This window comes from Hylaeus anthracinus, unplaced genomic scaffold, assembly GCF_026225885.1.
Source record: "Hylaeus anthracinus isolate JK02 unplaced genomic scaffold, UHH_iyHylAnth1.0_haploid 11981, whole genome shotgun sequence".
Lineage (NCBI taxonomy): Eukaryota > Metazoa > Arthropoda > Insecta > Hymenoptera > Colletidae > Hylaeus > Hylaeus anthracinus.
Window position 1 is genome coordinate 6,468,530 of NW_026534329.1, and position 24,349 is coordinate 6,492,878.

The 24,349-nt window shown below is 35.4% G+C and overlaps 1 protein-coding gene across 2 annotated transcripts in view; it reads right to left on the bottom strand.

Moving 5' to 3' along the window:
* LOC128885614 (cadherin-87A) overlaps positions 1-24,349 on the bottom strand; it is a 272,729-nt gene that overhangs the window by 160,550 nt on the left and 87,830 nt on the right. For both annotated transcript variants that reach the window (XM_054139716.1, XM_054139717.1), the window contains exon 2: positions 3,470-3,505. In XM_054139716.1, coding sequence (XP_053995691.1) covers positions 3,470-3,505 — 36 coding nt within the window. The remainder of the gene's footprint in view (positions 1-3,469; positions 3,506-24,349) is intronic.

The following is a 24,349-nucleotide window of genomic DNA, read 5'->3' on the forward strand; positions in this document are numbered from 1 at the left end:
GTAATGAATACATATTCTATTTTTCTAAAATTGAAATCAAGTTGAAAGTATCGTTGAATTTGACTTATGAAGCTCCTTTTTTGTGTTATGATTGTGTTGTTAAAGTTTATCAAAAATCCTGACAAATAACTCATCAAAAGAGTTAGTAATTAAAAGTATCTCTTACAATTTGCATGAACTCATCATAAGCAAGATGTACTTAAAACTATTAAATGTAAAATTATATAACATATATCCAAGTACTTTGTACGTTCGTTTGTGAGAATGAGTAATTTTAATATTCATATAAATATGGATGTTTTCTATAAATATAAGTACCTACATATAATGCGATTTTTCTGGGAGAAGTTTACTTCACAATTTAAACAAAGTTCTGTACATTTTAATGAAGAACATACCTATTTTACTTTGTCTCTTGAAACCTTTTTTTTCATCTGCCTGTTAAATTTGGAATACCATTTTCATCAAATTGTTTCCACATCTATGTTTGAGATACTTTTGGTATGTACAATGGACATGTTACTTAACACTAGAGTTACCAAACAAGTCGATTTGACACACGCATGTTGAACGATTTTTTTAAATTATTCAATCGTTAACAATGATGTTGTTGCAACTTTTAATGGCAATGGTTAAAGTGGGATTAACGCTATTTATTGATATATTAATTTGCCTTTTCCTCCTATAATTTCAAAGATATATTAATATGTTTATCAGGTATGTATTATCTTTGGTAGTCCAAGCGTTAACAAAAATATGGAATACGTATGGAATATTAAAAACATGGAAAATGACAATTGTATTTACCGAAGCTACGTGGAATGGAACTCAGTCTGCTTTTAATCCTACTTTCCTATTCGTTACTTGCGAAAATACGTATTTGCATAAGGATCCGTAGTCTATTCATAAGCGTCTGAATTTGCGTGGCTCCCTCTTGAGGCTATCTTTCAAAATAACAAGTGAAATTTTGGTTGAGTTTCTTTGAATATTACCCCTTAAAAAACATGTGTTGTTCATATTTTAGTTAATTTATTTATTTTATCTTTCGTAGCGTTATTTATAATTAACCTTGATCTGTCTTACAAATACGCATCAAGCTAACAAATAAAATTACAGAAGCTTAATTACACTCTCGTCATAGTTTAAAGCGCTATTTGTAATAGAAACAATTTTCTAAGCATAAAAATGGCTCTACAGTACTCATAATTAAGACAATAATCGCTTCTCGTTCAACGTAAGTCATCATTTTAGTTTACACGTCAAAATATTTTATCGAAGAAACAAAACATAAAAAAATGCTCGTCTTCTATTTGTTTTTGAAATTATTCCTCTAGATAAGTAATGTAGCTCATACAAATTCAATTAAAAAACGACGAATATACTTTCGTTAGTTGTCAAAATATATATACAACTCTTCAGATGTATAAAAATCTATAAAAACACTCTTTAAAAATAATAGAATTGCAGTGGTGTGAAAATTAAAGAAACGGAGGTAAAGAAATAAAAATAAGAACGTATATACCAGTGAAAATACTCTTTCGTGATATTTATAGAATTCGCAAAGATTAAGACGAAACTTCGCAAATGTGTACAATGATCAAAGATAACCTCATACCTCATTCAGTAAAGGTAACTCGCAGGTAGAGGGTGAAACTACAATTCAAAGTTTCACGTCTCGGCGCTATCACGAAAATGATTGAAAGCACAAAGAAGTTTTTCTAACAGAGTACAGCCTCTTACAGAGAGTAACACGATGTATAAAACATAAGAAAAGCGTACAAGTCAAAGAAACCGCCTTTATTATTCGTCGTAATACCTGTTTCAGAGGTATTGTAATTTCAAGTGGCACTGTACGCTTTCTACGTTACGTCACTGTTACAAAGTAAAGCACGTAGCTACGTTAAAAGCTCCTACCTATCCCGAAGCGAAGTACGTATTACACCGTCCATAACTTACAACTTTTACGATCTAAAGTACGTGAGTTGAATGAAGAGTAACAAGTCCGATTTGATAACTTTAGAAAAACTCGTAGTATTTCCTTAAACGACAAGCGAGAATAATAGTGCTAAATAAAATACAACTAAAAGTTGTACGCTACGTACGCGACGTTTTAATTGGCTCGAGTTTGTAACACATTACCGAGTCGTTAATCGCGGGGAATTATCGCGACGTACACCAGCCGCGATAACGATCTACTTTTCCGGAGAACATTCCTGTTGCACAAGAGATCATCACCGTTACGCGCGATGTATTGTATTCTACGTCTCTCGCACGGCTGCGATTCAGACGCGTATGTAGTAAATCGCGTGTAAGTACGTGTGAAGTGAAAAATATATCGACATCGCTTCTTGAGTGCGAGAAATACACCACCACGGCAACCTCCCACCCACTCAGCACTGAATTGCGCAGAAATGTCATAGTCGATTCAGTGCTTCTTTTTTATCGTACTTACATTCCTTGACAGTTACAAGTAATAGGTTTCCTTAGAGCTAGGTGCGAGAGTCCACGTAGACATTTTCAAAGTGTTAACTTCCAAAGCTGCGAACACATTCTATTTATCAAACGTACGATTCATTTATTTTTAACCATTCGGGTGGTATGGATGGAGATGCGTGCACACAGAAAACCTTCCGTATGATCTGTGGACGCACATAAAAAAAAGCTATGCGAACCAGGCACCTGACTTTTCAAACATTATTTATTTTTTATGGAAAATGATAGTATTTCGTTCGTAGTTGATTGTAGCAACGATAGTTTCGTTTGTACCTTCATCGATTAATAAATAACAAATATTACAAAACTGGCCAGCACCCGACATTGAGATTTTTAAAATCTGTTTCTTTCTCTGTTTCTTTAGAATCGTCTGTGCCCGCTTGTACCGCTTTTCGTTTCGTTTGTACCTCGATAGTTTAAGATTTACAAGAAGATTTACTGCATTCATAGGAAATTTTAATGTGCAAGAAGCTACAAAATGTAAACAATATCCAAGAATATAAAAAAGATTGAAAGTAAAGTTCACGTTATAATGATTGCAGGTTAAAGTAAATTCCTGTTTAAGTTCAATTTTCGTAGGCACGTTCGCGAAGATTTTATTTTGCATAAAGATTCACGGTCTAGTAATTAGAAATGAAGGCACTTCGATGGGATAACTGTGAACTGCACAACAAGACGCGAAACTAAGCATCTTCGAAACGTACGAAGAGGGCTAACGTACTATAGCGAATATACTAATCGATATTATACATGCTAGCGTTTAACATTATTAATAATAATTAATTAAAGCAAAATTCCGCTCCAGAGACCGCAAGCCCACGCTGTTCTCGCGAATTCCTTTTAGCCAGAGTATTCAATGGTCAAAGGTTTCATAATAACGCATACACTTGTTACGTTATGTTACTATATTCTTAAAAATAGCATACATATTGTATATTGTATATATCTGTACGCTTAATTGATAGTTTTACATTACCTCATGTTGTGCATATCAAGTCCTCGACGCTTTGACCTGGAAAGAGAACAACATTTTTAAAATCACAGGCATATTGTACAACTTCATTTATTTTAAAGATAGTAACAATCATTTTATATTGCATACACTACACTATTGGCCATTAATTTCAATACACCACCACACCTGTATCTTTTCCAAATAAAAGACGTACGTAAATGAATCGAATTACTATTTTAAGAGATGTCTGCACTCATTCGTATCACATGAGCGTTGTCGTAAAATATTCGACTCGTGAAATATTTATAATATAATGTTCTCCGCGGGAGTCCACAACATTCCCTGCGGGATCACCTTGACAGATGCGATCGAAAAGAACGAATTATGAATAAAAATGATCCGTGGGATGTATCGCAAGAGAAATGGAAGGCAGTCGAAGCTGAAACTTTGAAAAAATTATTGAGGGTCTGATATTAACGTCAGTATTTGAATAAATGCAAAATTTAAGTAAATCATCTATCCAATTGTTTGAAAACCCTGTCGATTCAATTTGAATTTAAATATGATTACTCCACTCTATTAAACATAAAATCACAAAAACAGCTTTTTCCTTGTGTCACTCCTTATATAAAACACGAATACGGTGGTGTATTAAAATTAATCACCGGTAATTCATCTCTTCTTAGTTTAGATAGTTATCCCTTCGCTACATTATATTGCGCACCTGCAACGTTCTAATATTTTCTAATGCAGCCAAAAAAAAAAGACACTTATTACGTTCTTACATATTCATATTAGATTTTATAAAAAGATTCTTTTGCGAATTGCGTTTGTCAGTATTTATATATGTAAACAAAACAAAAAAAAAGTGACACGAGTCATAAATGTAGATTTGTATATTTTTCATTTGTATTTCACTTTGTTTTACGTTGAAATAAATGAATGTAATTAAATAACTGCCTATATATTATTTTCTTTTTACATTCGATCTACACAATTTTTCATACAAATTGCAATCATTCCTATTTACACGATATTCTAAGGAATTAATCTTCCGTGTAAATTCTGATGTATTAATATATTACTATTAATATATTAGTTGCAATAGCAAACAACTTCGAATTCGTTAGAAATATTTCGACTGCACTAGTGCACAGACACAGGATGTCTTTGAGTGCATCGAACGGTAGTTACTGCGTGACCGGAACTCGATTACGCATTCTTCTAAATACGGAACGAGAATCCGTTAAGTCCTCTCTCGTCATACCGATGTCTGCTCAATACTCATCGGTACGAAGGCAATTTGCAACTAGAATCTCTTTTTACCTATGACGATGAATGAATGAATTTTATTTAAAAACTTTGCGTATTGCCATATTTGTTGCGATACATTATTTTTATTAATATATAATTATATATTCTAAACATAAAAAAATCTAGAATATTGAAGTTTGAATGTAAAACAGAGTATGATTAACATTGTTACCAAGCAAAAATCGTATTAAAATTGTGATATAGCAATATTTATTATGAACATTGAGGATTTTAAGAAATAACGGTCTAAATTAAACGAAAATAATATACACAATGAAATGAAATTAATTCTAATAAGATTATTATTTACATAAATTTATGAATATAGTATTGTGTATATGAATGATCGACTACATATTAAAGTTGTATTTGTTCGTGACGATTTCTAATTGAATGTAGAGGTAAATAGATAATTCGACTAAAAATAATCACAAGCAAATGAAACTTAATGATTAGTCGATCATTCATATACACAATACAATTGAATAAATGTATGGTATTAATGAACTAATTATAATTGATTTCATTGGGTACATAATTTTTGTTTAATCTGAACTATAATTTCATTAAAATTCCCAATGTTTATAATAAATATTGGTGTGTCTTAATACGATTTTTGCTTGGCAAAAATATTCATCATGCCCTCCTGTATATCCAAACTTCAGTGTTACCGATTATTTATCTTAATTGTAATAATAAATAACGTTTGTGTCGAGACTGACAAGCAATGGACTTAATTACTTGAAATTATTTTTCACTGTACGAAAGTGATTGTATGTGGTAGAAAAATATAAATTAGCTTTTGGTCCAAAATAAACTTCGCACACTTGATCCAAGATATCCAACAAATTGCTTTTTCCTTTCAAATTTATATTGCTCTCGGTGAGCAGGAGTGTCAGAATTTCAACCTTTACAGATACACGTGTAACACTGTGTGATGTTTCATTTGCAATATGAATTAATATAACAGCTGCAGGAAAAAGAATTTTTCACGTCAGTATTTCTTTGAAGACATAGAAGTGTTGGTGCAAAAAATTTCGTTGAAGGTAGTATTAACCTTTCGACTACTCGACGAACTAGAATGCCAGTGAAGTTTAGTAATGGAGTTTAATTTAACACTTAATGGAATGCTATTTCAAAATTCAACATCAAGAATTATCACTTGAAGACTGGAAGTCACAGAATACTGCAGAAGTGATGACGCAAACGGGGAATTGATATCTTTTAGTTTGTTTTTAAGGAGGTATTTTCATTTTTAAGTCCATTTTGTAGGACTCTTTGCGAAATTTGTTCAAAGGAATCGAAAAACTTTATTGAATAACTCTTGTTTCGCAGACATATTTACTCATATTTTACGCGTATAAAATAATGTTATCATACAGAAACAGTCGATACGATACGAGTTATATTTTGCTTTTCCGTATCTCTTAAAAAAAAATTGCTTTACTGGCTTACACGATTCCAACAATTTCCTTTGCAAAAATGTCGGATGGTGCTTCGTTTTTGAATTACTATCGAAAAACCATCGACCAATCACAGCGCTAAAGATACGCGTACATAGCCAATTGAACGCTTGCTACTCGGGCCCTGTGATTGGTCGATGGTTTTTCTTTAATAATTCAAAAACGAAGCACCATCCGACATTTTTGCAAAGGAAATTGTAGTTCAAAATCTTTCAGCTACCCTCTACTTCTTATACTAATTCTGGGACACCTTGTATTAAAAAAATAACAACCTGAGGACTTATTATAGTAACGAGATACCACTTCCTAATAAGATTGAATTTCTGAATAAAGCTCAGAACATTTTTGTTCGCCTAATACGTATCACGCAACCAATCTAATATGAAATTAGTAATTGCAACGATAACATCCGCTTACGTCGTCGGATTTTCATACCGAAAGATTTATCCAAATTTTTGTGAAAATCCTACGAGACTTGCAACTACGTGGAACACCTTTAAACGCCGAAGTAAGTACTTTCACAGCGGTTTTGCGTTCGGCCGATTCTCATTTAATTGGGGTTATGTAAATTCATTCATTATGCAAAGTCTGAAGTTTTCTTACGTTCATCGCCCGTTCCTCGTTAAATCTCCGACACAGTTTCGCTCGTCGCTGTGAAATATCTTGAGAAAGTATCGATTATGCAACGTTCTATGTCGATTTCCTAATTTTATTTGCGTCGGTATAAATATGCGAAACGAACTTGACAGACCCGGTTGTATATTGAATCTGGCTTATCAGCGGTGGGTAAAAATTGATCAACATTAACGACGTTTAGTACTAATATATCGTGGCTAAGTATGAGACGAATTTCTATAATCAGGGACTAATAAAACCAACGTACAATGATTTATTCGATCGAACAGATTTAAAATCTTCATCTACCCATTATAAAATATTCCATTCTATCATTCGAATATTAATTGGTGTTCATCGGGTAACGGATAACGAGGTATTTATCTTTTATTCGTTATTCGAAATTTTAATCCAGTTGAAAATGTGTCCAAATAAGGAATTATTAAAGTAATGCTAATTCCAAATAGAATATCGATATATTTACCTGCTAAAGTGTGAAAAATAAACTGTACGAAATAATATCGAAATTTTCCCGCGTATTACTAAAGACGTAAAAATTAAACTTAAACGGCAAATGCAAATTTTCAGTAGGTTTTAAAAGAAGACAAAATTGAAAGACGAGAACATTTTTACAATTTAGAGGCATTTTTATCGAAAGAACAACTTATCGTAATGTTGTTCTCCACTTTCGATTTATTTTTCCGCGTGGATTTACAGGGTACTCAAATTGCATGATGTCACTTGAACACGTTCGAAAAAGCAACAATGTTTCCTGTCAAGCGATAAAATTTCAGTTTACAATATATCGAATTTCTCGAAATATGTACAGGGTGATCCAAGCAACCTGTGCTCCTTTATAACTTCCAAAATTACACTATATATTGTACATTATATAGTGCGTTAATTTGTTTACAGGTGCAGGCATTTCGCAGATTTGAAGGACAACTTTGTTTCTTTAAATTGAAAACTATCTATTTTTTATACAAAAATATGGTAGAGAATTTCAATGAAATTATGATTCAGATTGAACAAAAATTATGTACGCTATGAAACTAATTATAATTAACCATTTGCACTCGAGGCCTTTTTTCTGGCATCTGCCAGCAACTCGAGATGTTTCTCAGCATTCTATTGCCATGAATTCTAAGCTATCTAGATTTGAGAATATGGTCACCTTTTCCTCGCCGACAATCATGTTATTGACACTTCGAGCTCCAAAGAAATTAAAGCTAAATGAAACATTACGTATTGTAGATTTGCTGCGTGAAATGGTTACCTAATGGTAACTTACAGTCATCTCTCGGGTACAAATGGTTAATTCATGAATATCATAAACTTATTCATAGTACAAAATGAACTTATAAAGTGAAAATACCCCCAAAAAACCTCTATCCCTAAGAAACTGCGTAAACGTTCCCGACGTACGGTGAAATCGAACGTCGACTAAGGCTGTCGAGATAATCGGTCTTATTGTTACCAAGAGAATTCCCGCGTCAGTTCGGAATTCGAAACTTTCGTCGGCTGTAAAGTTCCGGCGGCGACGATTTCGGGCTCGCGTCTTCCGCGTAGGGCGGGGAAACACTTCGGCGTCTGAGCATCCGTGGAAAATGTTTGGAGGAACAGCTGTATGGGGATCGGTGGGTAGAGCCGAAGTAAACCACGAGGAAGCTGAAAGGTGACACACACGGGGGTTGGGAGAGGGCGCGGATGAACGAAATAAAAGCACGGGAAAAGGAAGACTCCGGAAAGCATTTCCAGGTCCCCGAGAAAATTCGTTATCGAGAATCGAAAAGTTCCGCGCGAACGTGCGCGCGTATCTAAATGAAGTGGGTACACGTTAATACATGCTGAGCGGCGTGGCCAACCCCGCAACGCTTCCCGCAGGCTTACCGGGGCTCCCAAACTGATGAGGAAGTGGAAACTTTCGATGAACAAAAGGATCCGAGGCGTGAAACGAAGCGGAAATGTTTCTCCTGTTTGTCTTCCGAGCTGAGATTTTATGTGTGATCGATATTTTCGTGCTTCGCTGGAGTCGGGACGAGTTTTCAGCGGAGGGTGCGGAACAATTTTTTGATCGAAGAATGGAAACAGATATGAGAGGGAAGAATTATGTAAAATTTAAGGTGTTATACTTGAAAGTGGAATAAGTCCATTTTTTGATGTATCGAAACATTTAAGAGTTTGCATTTGAATTAATTTAAAAATATTGACAAACTGTAATCAATTCGAGTGACGTTTTTAACGCTATACATCTTTCAAATTTTATTATAAAATAGTAATTGTTAAAATTATTTGAAGAATAAACGATTTCTTTTTTCACTGGAATTCATTTTTTTAATGTAAACAATAGTAATTCAAACGAAGACACGTAAATACACGAATAACCAAGTTTATTAAGAAGTAATTTTACTTATGCTAGAAAGGTGATATAAACAAGTGTAAAATGTAAATTACTTCTTAATATATATAAAAATGAAACCAAAAAAAAAATATTGAATTTTGAACTTATGTCTCCTTTACAGCTCAAAATTTATTTAACGTATATTTAACATAAGAGGTGACGTCAATTTTCAAGATTTTTAATGTCAGCTTTTTCCATCTCAGGCGTGTCAACATTTCCTTCTAACTTTTAAACGATTCAACTACAAACGAAACAGAAATCACTATAAACGATTCTGAATCACTGGTCATTTAAAAAATTGTATTATTTATTAAACGATGGAACTACAAGCGAAACTATTGTTACTACAATCAAGTACAAACGAAATACTATCATTTTCCGTAAAAAGAAGTTAACTTTTTGAAAGTCGAATACCAGGTTCGCATAGTTTGACACGAGCCGTGTTGTCTGTTCGTAGAAATTTGAATGCCACTGATACAAGATACAGACATCTAGAAACTGTTGATTTCGTCCACGAATGTTTTTTTTTTTATATTTCTAACTACATCGTTCAGTTAACTTTGTTTAATTCACCCCGTACAAAATTCAACGCTCAAAGAGTAATTCTACAATTATTCGCAAATTCGGTTAACCGTACCCTTATTACAATTTCCCCTCTAATTCGAATAAGGGAGATTGCACTATTAAGCTTGCTTGTATTCGAATGAACTCAACTGTTACAAATTGAATCCTCCGTGGTCACAGCGTGCACAGGCATGTGCGTCCAATTGCTCCGAATTATTTTCGTGCAAAAGACGCGGCACCGTTGCCTGTCGCCCATCGAATCATTTGAAATTACCATTACTATTATCTTTAAAGAGAAATATAAGATGGATAAATCGTAAAGTTTTTACGAGAAGGCATTTCAATCTCTTACTTGGGCTGCAATGGTTCTCATTTGGGTTCCTCAACCTGTACGAACTTGAAACCGTTTCGACAATTTCTGTGGATGGTTTCCTCTTTAACACGTTGAACGTTTCGTCGTCCGTATATGAATGACAGTGCTTTTCACCGAAGAAATAAGAAAATTCATTTTGAAAGTTAAGCATCAAACGACATGGATTTAAATGAAATTCATGAATTTTGATGATGGTACAAAAATAAATATCACGATAGATGTTCGAGTAAGTAGTCTCCAATAATCTGAAAAATATTTAATCCTGGCAGAAATTTTCAAGAATATTTGTTTGACAGTCGACCTGTTGAAAATGTCTGCAATAATGTACAGCAAATTCGCCATAAACGAATAACTTTTCTAAGACATTTCTAAACAAATACATCTACATAATCAGAAAACTCTTCTCTAACTTTCAAGACTAAATGGAAGTCTCTCGCGCGTTTAGATTTCAAGTGGTACATCCCTTTGGCTCTAAATCGACCGTTTTCACGAAATCTAATGTTCTCGAAGACTAAAGGTGATGAAGCAATGCGCCAAAGATCACCCAGTGGATATCACAGATCAAAATTTGTGTTGGACAGTATTACACACCGGAGTTTAACAACTACAAGAGTATCCTTCGAAGAGTTTGGAAGCCACTGGTCTATTTGCATTCGATCGTGAGAAATCTATTCTTTCCTCCTCGATGGTTTCACGGACCAGGAAATTCAGGTCTCCGTCGTTCTGAAAGATGGTCAGAGAAGGACGGAAGGGACACAGCGAATGCAACGAAACCAATTCTATTCTGAAAACGAAATGGAAGCAACGGTTGTCCGCGACGAGTATAGGCAAAGACTCATTAATTAAGACGATCCAACAATAGGAGTCTGGGTACGCGAGACGAAAATAATTAATGAGAGTAATGAATGCTCGAGCAACACGAACAATGAGACCAGTTCATTGAGAACAAAAGAATGCACGCTCGAAGAATTTCTAACGGACGCCGATGATATTGAAATACGTATCGCGCTGTACATTTCGATACATACTATTGATGTCGAGAATAACTCGTCTCTCCGCCTTAAAAAATTAATAAACTACCACCACTAATGTACGAATAATTCTTTATACTTCGAAATATTCGGTCTATTTCTTATCGTTTCTTACAGCTCGACTAATTCATTAAACCTCAATCGTTTCTTTTTAACCAGCCAGCCAGCTTTTAACCATTTCAAGAGGTTATTATCGTACGCGCGAAATAACAAAAGATTTTTCTTAAGAATATTTATTTATGTTTCTATACATAATCCAGACATGACGAAACTAATAAACATAAGATGTTGATGTTCACTTCTAATAACTTTTTTCATTGATAATAATACTTGATTTACAAATTTTTATGAAAATGAAACACAGCCTATGCAACTCGGGGATAGCGTAGCTTTCTATTACTGACAAACTTTTTCAAATCGGTTCAATAGTTGGGTTTCAACATGGTGCGAAAAGTCATATAACGAGCTTTAAAAAACCATTACTTCGAAATCACAGACATTTCAATTTTAGTTATATAGATGTATAACATGTAACAGATCGTAGAATAGATTGAATATGAAGTCTCTTTTGAAAGATCTTTTATGTTTGAAAAGTCTAATCGACTGTAATAATACTAAAAAAGACACGTTTCGAAAGTTAGCAACGTGATTTGCAACGAGATGGCTTAGAGTGCAAAGCGTAAATACGCTTCTTACTCTTTATATGAACTTTCCATAAACATCGGTTCCCAACCGTATCGTTTCTAACAAAATATTCGTAACTTCCTGGAAGAGTAATTTATTCTTCTGTGGCATTAACGATACCAGCTCCATGATTTTCCAATAAGATATAAACGAAGATAACACTTTACTGTTTTACTCGGCGTCGCAATGGAGGCCAGAGCACTTCATGTTTATATTCAAGTCCGCGATCATCATTTCAAAGAACTCTTGGCCGAGGAGTGCGGCAGGCGTGAAAAATAACCATAGCCTTTGCTCCTTTTTAACAAAATACACACACAGCCAGAGAACAGCAGAGGTAACGACACCGATATCCAACGAATCCTTGTGAAAACGAACGGAAGCAAAAAGAAATAGTCATGGGTGACTGAAATCGTAACGATTTCTTTGATTGTCGATGATCCTCCCCTCGAATCAAACGAAATACAACGGAACGAAGAGTATCGAGCTCAGAGGATCATTCGCTGCTCGGCGAATCGTATTTTGTTCAATGTTACGTAACGCCCAGCGCAATTTCCTCGGGTACGACACACGCAGGACGTGCTTAACATTCGAGATGCGCAACGCGAGGCACGTAACACAAACTTGCCCTACTACACGGGAATCTAATCCAGTGATCACCGTTTCGGGAAGGAACAACACGAGCCCGGAGCCATGATCCGCGGATGAGTTGCATTTTTTGCTACGCGGAGCAAAAGGCAAGAACGGGAACGGACATTAGCAAAAAGAAAATCAAATTCTTTGCCCTAGACATTTGAAAATTTGGTATTATTATACAGCGTGAGTCTTGTAAGCACCTAAAATGTCTTAGTTGTTTTGAAAAATAGAAAGTTATACTCAGGGAGAGAAAGATAGGACACGGTATATTTATTTATCAAAAATTATTTAAAAATTAATTTCTTTTCCATACTTAACAATTGGTTTACATTTTGGAGAAAAATATATGAAATAAAGTTAATAAATAGCTATTTTTTGCCGGTTGTTTCATTTAAATATCTTAAGAAGTAATCGAGAAAAAAAAGAACAGGTTGAAATTTCACAAAATGATGTTTCAGACGAGGAACATTGTTTACCAAGCAATAACACTAAGAATTGGCACGGGGACCATGCTTACCCTTCGTATCGTTAGGGCGAAGATAAAAATTACAGAATATGTTTTGAAATATCAATGTTGCAAATAAGCAGTGTATAAAATAAAAAGATTTTCATAATTTTCTCATAACCAGGAATAGAATAATTCAAGTAAGAGTGCGGTCAGGTCAAAGAACTGTTGATGATTGAAGTATATAGGCGTGTTTACAACAATAAATAAAGACACTAAGCTCAACGTGTTAATATCTGTCTGAAAAACTAAAACGCACACGCATACAGAGTTAATCGACTCAAACGTCGTTCGACGTGGAAGTCATATTTGCTGGCGCTGCATTTCAAAGTTTTGCCGAGGTTTTCTCGGTTTCAGACGGATAGTTGGAAAGGCGAGGAAAAGGTCGGATAATAACGACGTTGCGACTAATAAAACGCAGTCCGAGGATGGCGGAGTACGAGGAAAATGACGCCATTGCACTTGAGACAAAGAGTGTACAAAGCGAACGGAACAGTGGCGGCACGGGAGGAGAGGACCGAGCGAAGAAAATTGTGCCCCTTAGAACCGAAGGAAGGAATAGGAGGGAAGCCGGAAGAGCGTTGGAAGAAAGAGAGGATGTGGAGAGGAGAGTACGCGAAGGGATGAAAATTTACGGTAGCCCGTGCCAATAGTCGTTCGAGACACTTGGTTACGATTCGCGCAAGATTGGAGCTGCTTGTCCGCTCTCAAAAGGTGCAAACGCTTATCGTTGAATTACGAGCGAGGAACGCTTAAATTTGAAGGAGCGGACAAAGGACGCGATTTAAATGAAATGCTCGCCTCTTTGCGGACTCCTGTTCCCCCGGCTGCGCCTACTAGAAAGCGTTTCCCTTTTCTTGCACCTTACCCAGATTACGTGACGTTTCCACCCAGCATCTCTTTCGCGTCTCCTTATTTCCTCGTTCCGTGTCTGCGACTAGACGAAGGACAGCCCTACGAAAGACCCGGCTAAAACGAAAGTAACGGCCGAGGAACACCGGGTGCCCTCCACTTCGTTTTCATCCACTTTCATTACCGGCGTTGCATCGCGGTTCCTTGGTAACCCAAGTTTCCCGTAAATTGCGAAATCTTTGCGCGACGAGAGTTACTCGGCGAACCTACTACACCCGAGAGTTACGGGGATATGATGAAACAACAGCTGAACCCAGATTACAGATTGAGTTAAGCCGAAGCTCGGGTTTGCTGGGATGAAAAATCGACGCTTTTATTAAACGGCTGCTCTTTTATTTTCGACTAACTGCGCCCCACGGTTTCGCCAGTGTGGGATACTATTTTTCTTATTCTATGTCGCTCGCTTTCGACTGACTGTTCAACCCATACTGACGTTATATATAGTACGCTGCAGTATACTATAGTTGAAAAGGGAAAGAAAATTGCGAAACCTGTTCTGTCTACCTGGGCATTTTTATATCATTTTTATGTTACGTATATATTTTACATCGACATTAAAAAAAAGCATAGAGGATGAGGTACGTTCTGTTTCAAATTTTGACGAATTATGTCTCAATAACAGCGCAAACAGCAAATTTTTATTGTAATTATTTCCTTATATGTATGTCAGCTCAGTAAATGTGAAACTATTTTCTCTACTAAAAATATTTTTGTGATACTATTTTAAATGTTTTAAATATGAACTTGTTTATTATTTTTTATAAACGTTCCATAAATAAAGATTCTTTTTATACAGCAACAAAAGATTTCATTTGAAAGAATATTCATTTTACAGAACCGATTCTCTTCGTAACAATTTCTCGATAATAATAGACGGAACACTTTTAAATTAGTTTAATCAAATTTTTGAATCTATAAAATCGTATTCATGAGATAATACAGAAAACAATACTTTTTTAAGTTTTAGAAATTCTAAAAGTATTACTCGCTTTATTTTTCCACCTATACGATCCATTAGATTTATCGGATCGTGACCCAGTAAATAACGAAAAGGTCGATCCTTATCTGCAGGTCGACCTTTTTCCGTTACGAATCCATAAATTAACCATCTGCAATTTCAATGCTGGACCAGTCTCGTCTGTGATTGTTTTCTTCGTAGCTATATACGATTTTTAAGGATGCAGACTAACGTAAACGTTTGAAAAGAGAGGTTCTTGGAGTATTAAAACAAAAAAAAATCATAAATCGTAAAATAGTAAATATTTTTGTATTTAACAATACGTATTTCAAAATGTGGAGAAAGTGTTTTTGCAAAACATTGAAATTGGAATATTTCTGTAAAACATTGCAAAAGAACGTGTTTATCTTTTTAGAAAACGTTGAATATAAAATGCATTTATTAACCGACATTGTTTATTCTAGTAAACACATTAACCACATGAATGGACATTAAAAAAAATGTGTCATAAGATATCATAATTACCATCTAGGCATAATAAGAAAATGACAAAATAAAATTTGTTTTAACCTTTTATATCATGTACTGTTCAACACTGATTCATTTATTATTCTACTTATTCGACTTATAGTTTTCCATTTTTTAACACGTTGACTGCCAGACTAAAACTCGTGAAAAACTCTACGTAGTTAAAATTTTATTTCGTGAGTGTCGCAGGTTGTATAATTTAACATTTGTCATAGTATTTCATTTTTTAACCTATTTTCTTCACAAATCCAATTCAAATTTATTTACAGTATATTCTCACTTTTGTAATTAATTTATTTAGTTCCTTACCGAACAGTCCTGTTTTTAGGTTACCAACGTGTCAATTCCTTAAGAAGCTTCCCTTTTTAGACGTGTTCGATTAATCGGATCCTATATATAACGTGATCGATCGTTTTTCGTATATTGGCTACTTCTCGCCGCGAATTCTCAAACTGGCCATGCGCAATTTCAATGCTGGTCCAGTCCCATTCGCATTTGTTTCCTTCACGGCAAACCGAGTCCAACGAGTCGTCCTTTTGTTTCTTCGGGTTCTTCTCCTGGAACGGGTTTCGATTTAACGGATCTCATTCCTGTAAACGCTACAAATGGACTTTGGGGATCGTTTGTCCACCCTTCATCAGGAACGCCGAAACGGGCTTCCTCGGCCATAGCGAAAAGTGTCAGCTATAATTACTTTCGTTCTACATTCGCTCGCGGGGTTGTGATTTTAAAAGATCGTTCTTTACTTTCCACTTGTCTGTACTTTCGCTGTCTGACTTCGTTCCTCGGAACGTTTCAATTATGGAATGTCATTGTCTTTATTAATAAGGATCTTGGTGCTCTGACAGTTACAGAAGGACATCAGAAGTGCAGAACATTTGAGCATGTAATTAATCAAAATGGTAATACTATTGAAATATCTTTGAATCCTTAACGAATGCTTTGAAAATATTTCCGTGTGACTTATCACAACGAAAATCAGTAACTTGTGAGATTGTACATGTGCCTATATCGCCTGAATCACGGTTTTCAGAATCTGATTATTCTGAATATATATATTTTTTTTTATATACTAAGAACAAAAGAATACAACAAAATCGATACTAAAGTGCTGCCATGTTTTGAATTTTCAATACTTTATAATTATTCTGGCTCGGACCATAGTTATTTCAGGAGGTACTGTACAAAATCATTTGCACTACGTTTAATTTTCATTATCTTTACCTGCAAGAAATTATACAAGTTCTTAAAATCTGAATAAACATGCGTGCAAAACCCTTTATAAAAATCCATTATAGATTAAACAGAGAAATCCTAAGAAAGAAATAAAAATTGACGCTCTAAAATACCCCCTTAAATAAAACAGTCTATAAAATATGGGTGACCTAACCAGGTACCGAGAATACTGGGCTCAATATTTCCAAACAATGGCTCGCAGTATTCCAGGAGAATCGAAAGTTGAAGGCGAACACAATGAGTGTAATTAATCGTTAAACGTCTGCGGTTAGGGCTCCTTCTTGGTCTGCATTGATTGCGTCTGATCTAGGGCTCTCCTTTACTACTCAAAGAAGAAGATCGACGAATCAAACGTAATCGTGCTTTCTTACCTGCTCGCGAATTACTCGCGTGAAGTCTGCAGTAGTTATCAAAGCCCGTGGAACTTTTCTCTTTGGTCCTTAACTACTCGCAGTTTATATCGGATGCAGCAACGTCGACGCGATCCGTCGTTTATCAGACAGTTCTCACGATTCTGTCATTTATTACGGCCTTGTACACTTCGCCATTGGTTACGGGGCATTCTGCATGCGAAAGCGATAGCAGTGTCGGGGCATCGATAATGATAGGAGAGGAAGAGTGTCGGATTCACCCCTTAATAAGGTGCCGGCCATATTTCAAACGTCCGAGGCGTTTTGTTACCAGGGAAAAGTGAGACCATTACAACGGGCACCATACGCGATGGGTGTTTTCATCAACGTCTCGGCCGTTCGCGAAAAAACGAACCATAATACAAATCATAAATCATCCGGCAGTTGGCGTCGGTATGATACATCAATTAACCTAAATGAATGCAGTCCCGGTAGACTGTACGGCGAACGCGGCCGCGCCGAAGAAAGGGCTGTAATACTTTGTTATACCCTAAATTATTTACGAATAGCTGGAAACTATGCGAGAAAGGAAAATAATTTGGTTACGGTGAAATGGTAACGCGGGTAACTGATGAGTGTACGTATATAACAGAGCATAGGTAAAAAAACCTTTGATCGATGACCCTGTACCTTTCTCTATGTTTCTTATTCAAAGAACCATCGATTTATTTTTTAAATTTACTTGCTCAGTTGCTGTCGTGTAGATTTTTATAATTAGTTTTGACATATTCATTCTTTATTTCATTCGAGACACGGTGCTTTTTCTAAGTAATCGCGAATTCGCGTTCACGTTCTTTTTCGTACTTTCTGTTATCTGTACTTCTTCATTTTTATACGAGCTAACAATTTTTTCCATTAAAAGTTACGATACTTCGCTTAATCGAGGAGAGAGAAAATTTGAACTGGGATAAGTTCATTACAACTAACTGTTATAGCTGGTAATCGATAAAATTAAAATTATATTATATTATATTTTTTTTATGCTAAAATTATTTCAACATACACTTTATCTATTTTTTATTTACGCTACATTCCTCCGCATTAGGATTTCTACATTTCTCGTATAATTAGTAGATGAATATTTCCTTACCACTGAGGATCAAAACCTAATACCACAAAAAATAGGAATGATTTGAAAAGTTTGACATTTAGTTTGGTGCAAATACAACTTCCATGTTATATTTACTTCGCGAAGAACATAGAAAATGTCTAACTCCAAACTGCTACAAATACGCATATCGCTATACTTACTTTAACAACTTTGAATTTATTCTATACCATTCATTAAAATGATACTAGAAAAAGGTTGAATTTACACTGTTTGGTGCGTTAATATAAAGTTAGACGAGATCACAAATGAAATCTGTTTTCTGAAAGTAATTTAAACTTTTTTCATTTTTTCGCAGTCTAGTTAACTCTCATTTAGATCAAAATGATCAAATCTTACCATACATTTTAGAACAATAAAATGAAGATAATAAGTAAATACGTCAGATAATAATGGAATAAGATAATCATTGAAGAGAGTAAGTTTTTATGTATAATTGAAAGTAATGTTTATGATTGTATGATGTACACTTTGACGAAATTATTTTTACTATAACAAAGTTGTCGAGCTTTCGTTTCCGAGGAAATCAAGTTTGGAAATTCACGAGGAAAGTATGCAATTCCACGACGATTGAATACAACTTGGCTAACGTGTCTACCTATTTACTCATTAGTTCTATTTGTGTTGGAGTTCGTAAACACCGAAGATGGTATAATATTATCTGTTCTAACAGTTTCTAACTAGGTAGAAGATAGTAATATCAACGGAAAATAGAGAGCCATACCACTGCCGATGTTTACAAAGGTAAACACAAGCAGAAATGATGACTAATAGACATGCATGTTTGTCGAGTCTAACTCAATCGCACGCGTACCAAGGGAATCTTCGAATTCAATTTTCTCGAAAACAAATCCCTCCAGAGACAAATACATACTGTTTCACATTGTAATTTTCACAGGTAAAATCGATCTACGCCCAGTTATGGTCGAAAACTATATATACACTAACGCAATCTACCATATATGAATGAGTACATCTAAATTTCTTTATAATAATAATAATTGTTTGTAAATAATTGTTTTGAAGAATTTAATAATGATAATAAGAAACTCTTAGATAGTAGAAATTCCGCTCTTTAATTTGAATTTTGATAGAATCGAATCGGAAGATTTCACGCAGAGTTACGACACTTCAAAATTTCCTATTTAACAGATACTAATGAATGAATTATTGACGTAGTGACTTACATAAATTCCTTGAAATGCGTACGCATTGCGTAGTAAAGTAGTAAAGATCGTAAACATTTGTGTCTAGCGTAGTATTTCCCGGAATAGAAGTTGATTTTTATGAATCTTGAAGAATACAGAAGTTTTTGGGGACACTGGTTATAAATCTCAACTCAAAATTTATAAATTCAAAATGGCGGATCCAATATGGCGGCACAAAATGCGAAAAGTGACTGGATTTCGATGAAACTTGGTATGCAGGGGTTTTTGGAGACGCTGATTTTAAATCTCAACTCAAAATTTATAAATTCAAAATGGCGGATCCAATATGGTGGCACAAAATGCGAAAAATGACTGAATTTGGATGAAACTTGGTATACAGGGGTTTTTGGGGACGCTGGTTTTAAATCTGAATTCAAAATTTATAAATTCAAAATGACGGATCCAATATGGTGACACAAAATGCGAAAAATGACTGGATTTGGATGAATTTTGGTATACACGGGGGTATTTGGAGACGCTGATTTTAAATCTAAACTCAAAATTTAGATATTCAAAATGACGGATCCAATATGGTGGCACAAAATGCGAAAAGTGACTGGATTTGGATGAATCTTGGTATACGAGGGTTTTTGGAGACGCTGATTTTAAATATAAACTCAGAATTTAAAAATTCAAAATGACGGATCCAATATATATTTGATGATACAAATTAATTGAAAATGAGTACTAAATGTTTCAATAGTTCCATCCTGACGTTGCCGCTTCGATTCTGTTAGCTCAACAGAGTATTATTTCCATCGAATTTTAATACTCATGGAAGCTCGCAACACGGAGAAATGCAAAAAAACCTGGGGTTCAAGTTTTGATCCACGGGAATACTTCGTCTCTGTCGGATTCGATAACCATTCGCGAAAGTAAAAATTCGAACGTTATCGTTCGCTGATCCGGGAGAATTTCCGCACGAAAAAGTTTTCAGCTATGAAATCTGTTCGCCTGCCTCGCAAAGCTCGAAACATGTTCTAATCCCGACACAAAATCTCGCCGCTATTCGGCGGGTCTGAAAAGAAGTACAGAAACTAATCGATAGAGCTAAGCCAATAAGACGCATCTACAAACTACGGTCCTGTTTCACAATGGCCAGCAGCCCCACGAATCCCGGGGAATCCTATTCGCCGAGAATCCTGGAATATTAGGGGACAGAGAAAGATAGAGAGAAACGAGGCAGATTCCGTCCTGTTACTCTGATAATGGGGATTCGTCCCAAGGATCGGCCGTAACCCGCACCCCGTAGAAGTCGGTTTTGCGGTCATTATCCCCCGGGTCCAGGACCGAATATGTGGGATATGGTACTCAATACGACAACTGCGTGACGTGATAAAACGTCGGTAGTATGCCCCGGCCGAAAGCTTTTACGAGTACCCGCGAACGTTCCAGCGTGGTGAGCCAATTGTCAGATTATGGGGAATTTCGATCGGTCGGTGGTCGCCTACCATCGAAATTACCTACGTCGCGAAGGGTACATCGGCTACCATCGTTGCACCGTCCAACTAAGCCACCATTACTGCGCCAACGTGCCAGTGAATACCGTTTATGTACAGATACGGCGTAATTTAACACTGCTACCGACCGCCGCTAAAAGGTATCGCGACGGCCCCGGAAACCCTAACCGAGAAGATAGCCAAACGTGGATACGGAGATGCCGGCATAAATGAAATTCAATTTCGCTGGAAACGATATTGTTGCACGAAAAGCAATTACCCTGTTACGTTCGTCGAGCAAATCAGTCGGAATGTGTACTTCTGTAATTGAAATGGCTCAATAAATGCTGGAAAAGGACGAACCACTTTGTCTCGCGGACGTTCTAAGTCCTGCACGAGATTAATATCGTACTTGGAACTGATATCCGCCAGTTTTATTTTGGATATACAGGGTTTCTCAGCCTAGGTGATACGGAGCTCTAACTACAAAACTATCGGCCGAATGCAAAATTTCAAATATGGAAATTGCGTGGTAAAATGGGGCTCATGTTTCAGCGAGAAGGAATTTTTGTTGACTTTGTTAGTTAACGAGATACGATGGTCAAGTTTTGTTTTTCAAATATATATTTTTTTTTAATACAATACCATGCGATAGTACCTTTCACGACGAATTCATTAAGCTTTAATGTATTTACCAGATTTCTATTAGTTTTCAAGCTATAATGCTTCAAAGTTTGCTAATTTTCAAAGAAAAAACTCCTTCTCGCTGAAACATGAGCCCCATTTTACCATGCAATTTCCATATTTGAAATTTTGCATTCGGCCGATAATTTTGGAGTTAGAGCTCCGTATCATTTAGGCTGGGACACCCTGTATATTTCGCACGAATTTATGAGTACCGGAGCCTGCTTATGTATAAAAATTTAAGTATTCCACTCTTATAAGGGAAGTTCGATAACTAGAAAATGTTCTAATTCTTAGCCTAATTCTTCTTGAAACACAAACGAATTTCTAAGTCGTCTTTCTTTCATCTAAATTTCATTTTATTCTAGCGAACACGAGAGATTAATTAGTCGAAAAAAAATCAATAAAAAAGATCCCATCAGGCTATGTATTAGGTCGTCCCATAAGTTCGTGCCGAAGATTGTGTCAAATTTAATAAAAAAAAAAAACCACAGAAACTTTCTAGTAACGGTATAATGACTACGTGAGAGAGATGAGAAACTATTGTGAAATGAGACAGATTATCTTTTCTTGTGACACTTAAGAGTATGTTTCACATATTAATTTGAGAAATAGAAGTACAAATGACACAAACATTTAGAACGACCCAATACCTTCGAAGCATAATTATTTTAAACAAATAGAGATTCTTACCCTAATATGGAACCCAAGAGACGCAGGTAGGGATAAAAGAGAGACGACTTAGAAATTCGTTCATGTCTCGAAAAGAATTAGGCTAAGAATAAGGACAAAGAAACCAGCAGAAAGGAATTAACGTTTCGAAAGACGAAATTGATTTATCTTGAAACCTTTAGACTGTTGCCAAAACCGATTGTCTTTTTATCAACACGATACAATTTTACAGCAATATTGGCATCGTTCCACGTATCTTTGTATAAAGGAGATTCCATTCTTTTAGACTTACGAGTGGAATACGTTTTACGGAATAAAAGAATCGAGTATGAAGCGTGGAATACACGGATATATATTTATTCTAACGAACGAGATTTTACACGAAAAGGAAAAAGAAATGAGAAGATGGCGAGACACCAGCGAATGAAAAAAATAGTAATTACTTTTTTTACTAATAGAACAACCACTAGAATCGTAGGTCGAAAAGAATAGGAAAGAGAGGACTAGCTTAAATTATTAATATCATTACGATAGTAATTATCGTGTTGATAAAAAGATAGTAATTACCTTTCTTTAGGTTGTGGCGCTTGAAAAATGTGTAACAAAAATTATAACACAGATGCGAGTTGAATAAACATTACACGCTGGGAACTCGCGTACTTCGACTATACAATTCTATCTCTAGTTCTGTTTAGGCGGGTCATCGTGATATTACCAGCAGATTTGAAAAAATAAAATACAAGCGCTGCTACCGTAAAACATATTTCGTTTGAGCACTGCACCTCGTGGAAAACTGGAAATCGACGCGACGCCTCGATTTTTTACGTATAATTTAACATACACACCGAATGTGCGCGAATTTAAGTTAACGCGAGCGAAAAAAGAAGAAATAATTTGAAAATTCTAGTTGGAATAAATATCTACGTGCGCTTCTTTTCGGTGAAAAGTATGTCATCGGTAGACTGCGGATTTTACATATTTATTGAGAATAGTAATATGAAATGTATACAAAAAATGTATGTCATACATGTCAAATATAATCTGCAATTAATATAATAATATTGTTATTTCAATTTGTATAAGTGTACGTACCTTTTGGTTACGTTCAGCATGCACTTTCTATATTAGTTTATATGAATGCATAAATACATTTCCGAGTCTGCTTATTTCATATTTCAATGTTCAACGAATGGGGATCCAATGCGGTGTTGTAATATTTCTTAAAAAATGCGTACATTATTTATTAGTATTTTACATTTGACTTGTAAAAGTTTTTCAATGAGAACTTGAAGAACTTTTTTCAAAAGAGAATCGAACAACTGTCTTTATACTGCCAAAAAGTACTAGAAAATGATGAAAATTATTTTGTTGATTAGTATTTAAGATTTCTGTAATAAATAAATGTTGCTGGAATTTTGATTACTTTTCGGTCCCCCTAATAAATTATTTAGAACCATACGAATGGGCACATGGTTGTCAAAACAAGGGTTAAAGAGCAATGATAACAATGGAATGACTCGTCACTTATGAGAATGGGGTTAACGTTGTTATGTATTTGCGTTTGTCATCTAATAGTTGCGGTAAAAGAACCGCGTTGAGAAGGGAAGCGTACCGGATGGAGAAATGGTATCACTCTCTACGACTCAGGGTCAACCACCAGATTATATGAGAACTCGCGTCGGTGGTCGTTCCCCTTCGAAAACGATTCAACCGTGAGAGTTCCTACTTAAGCGGACATTGCTGCTACCGCGGTGACGTGCGCCAATATACAGAAATAATCGCCAATTCGTATCTAACTACGTCGGTTGAGTGGACATTTCATCAACTCTACAGCTATCCTTGCTTTGATTGATTTTCGCTCGTTACTCGTTTTCGTGTCGCATTTCATTCGAAGAGTACTTATGGTTGTATCGCCCATGCTGTTCAATCGAGGCATTTATAGTTCTTTGCCTCTATGCCGCAACTATTCGATCTGTACGTACACGATGCTTCTTAAACGAGCTATTAATATTGAAAGTGACATAAAAAATCGTTTTGCCACAGAAAATTATTAATAACATTAATTACAATTTAACGATATCTCTTCGTTTAATCAAATTTGCAATCAATGTGTTGAGAATTAATGAAATTTTTGTCCAGGAAAATTTGATTAATTAACGGTAT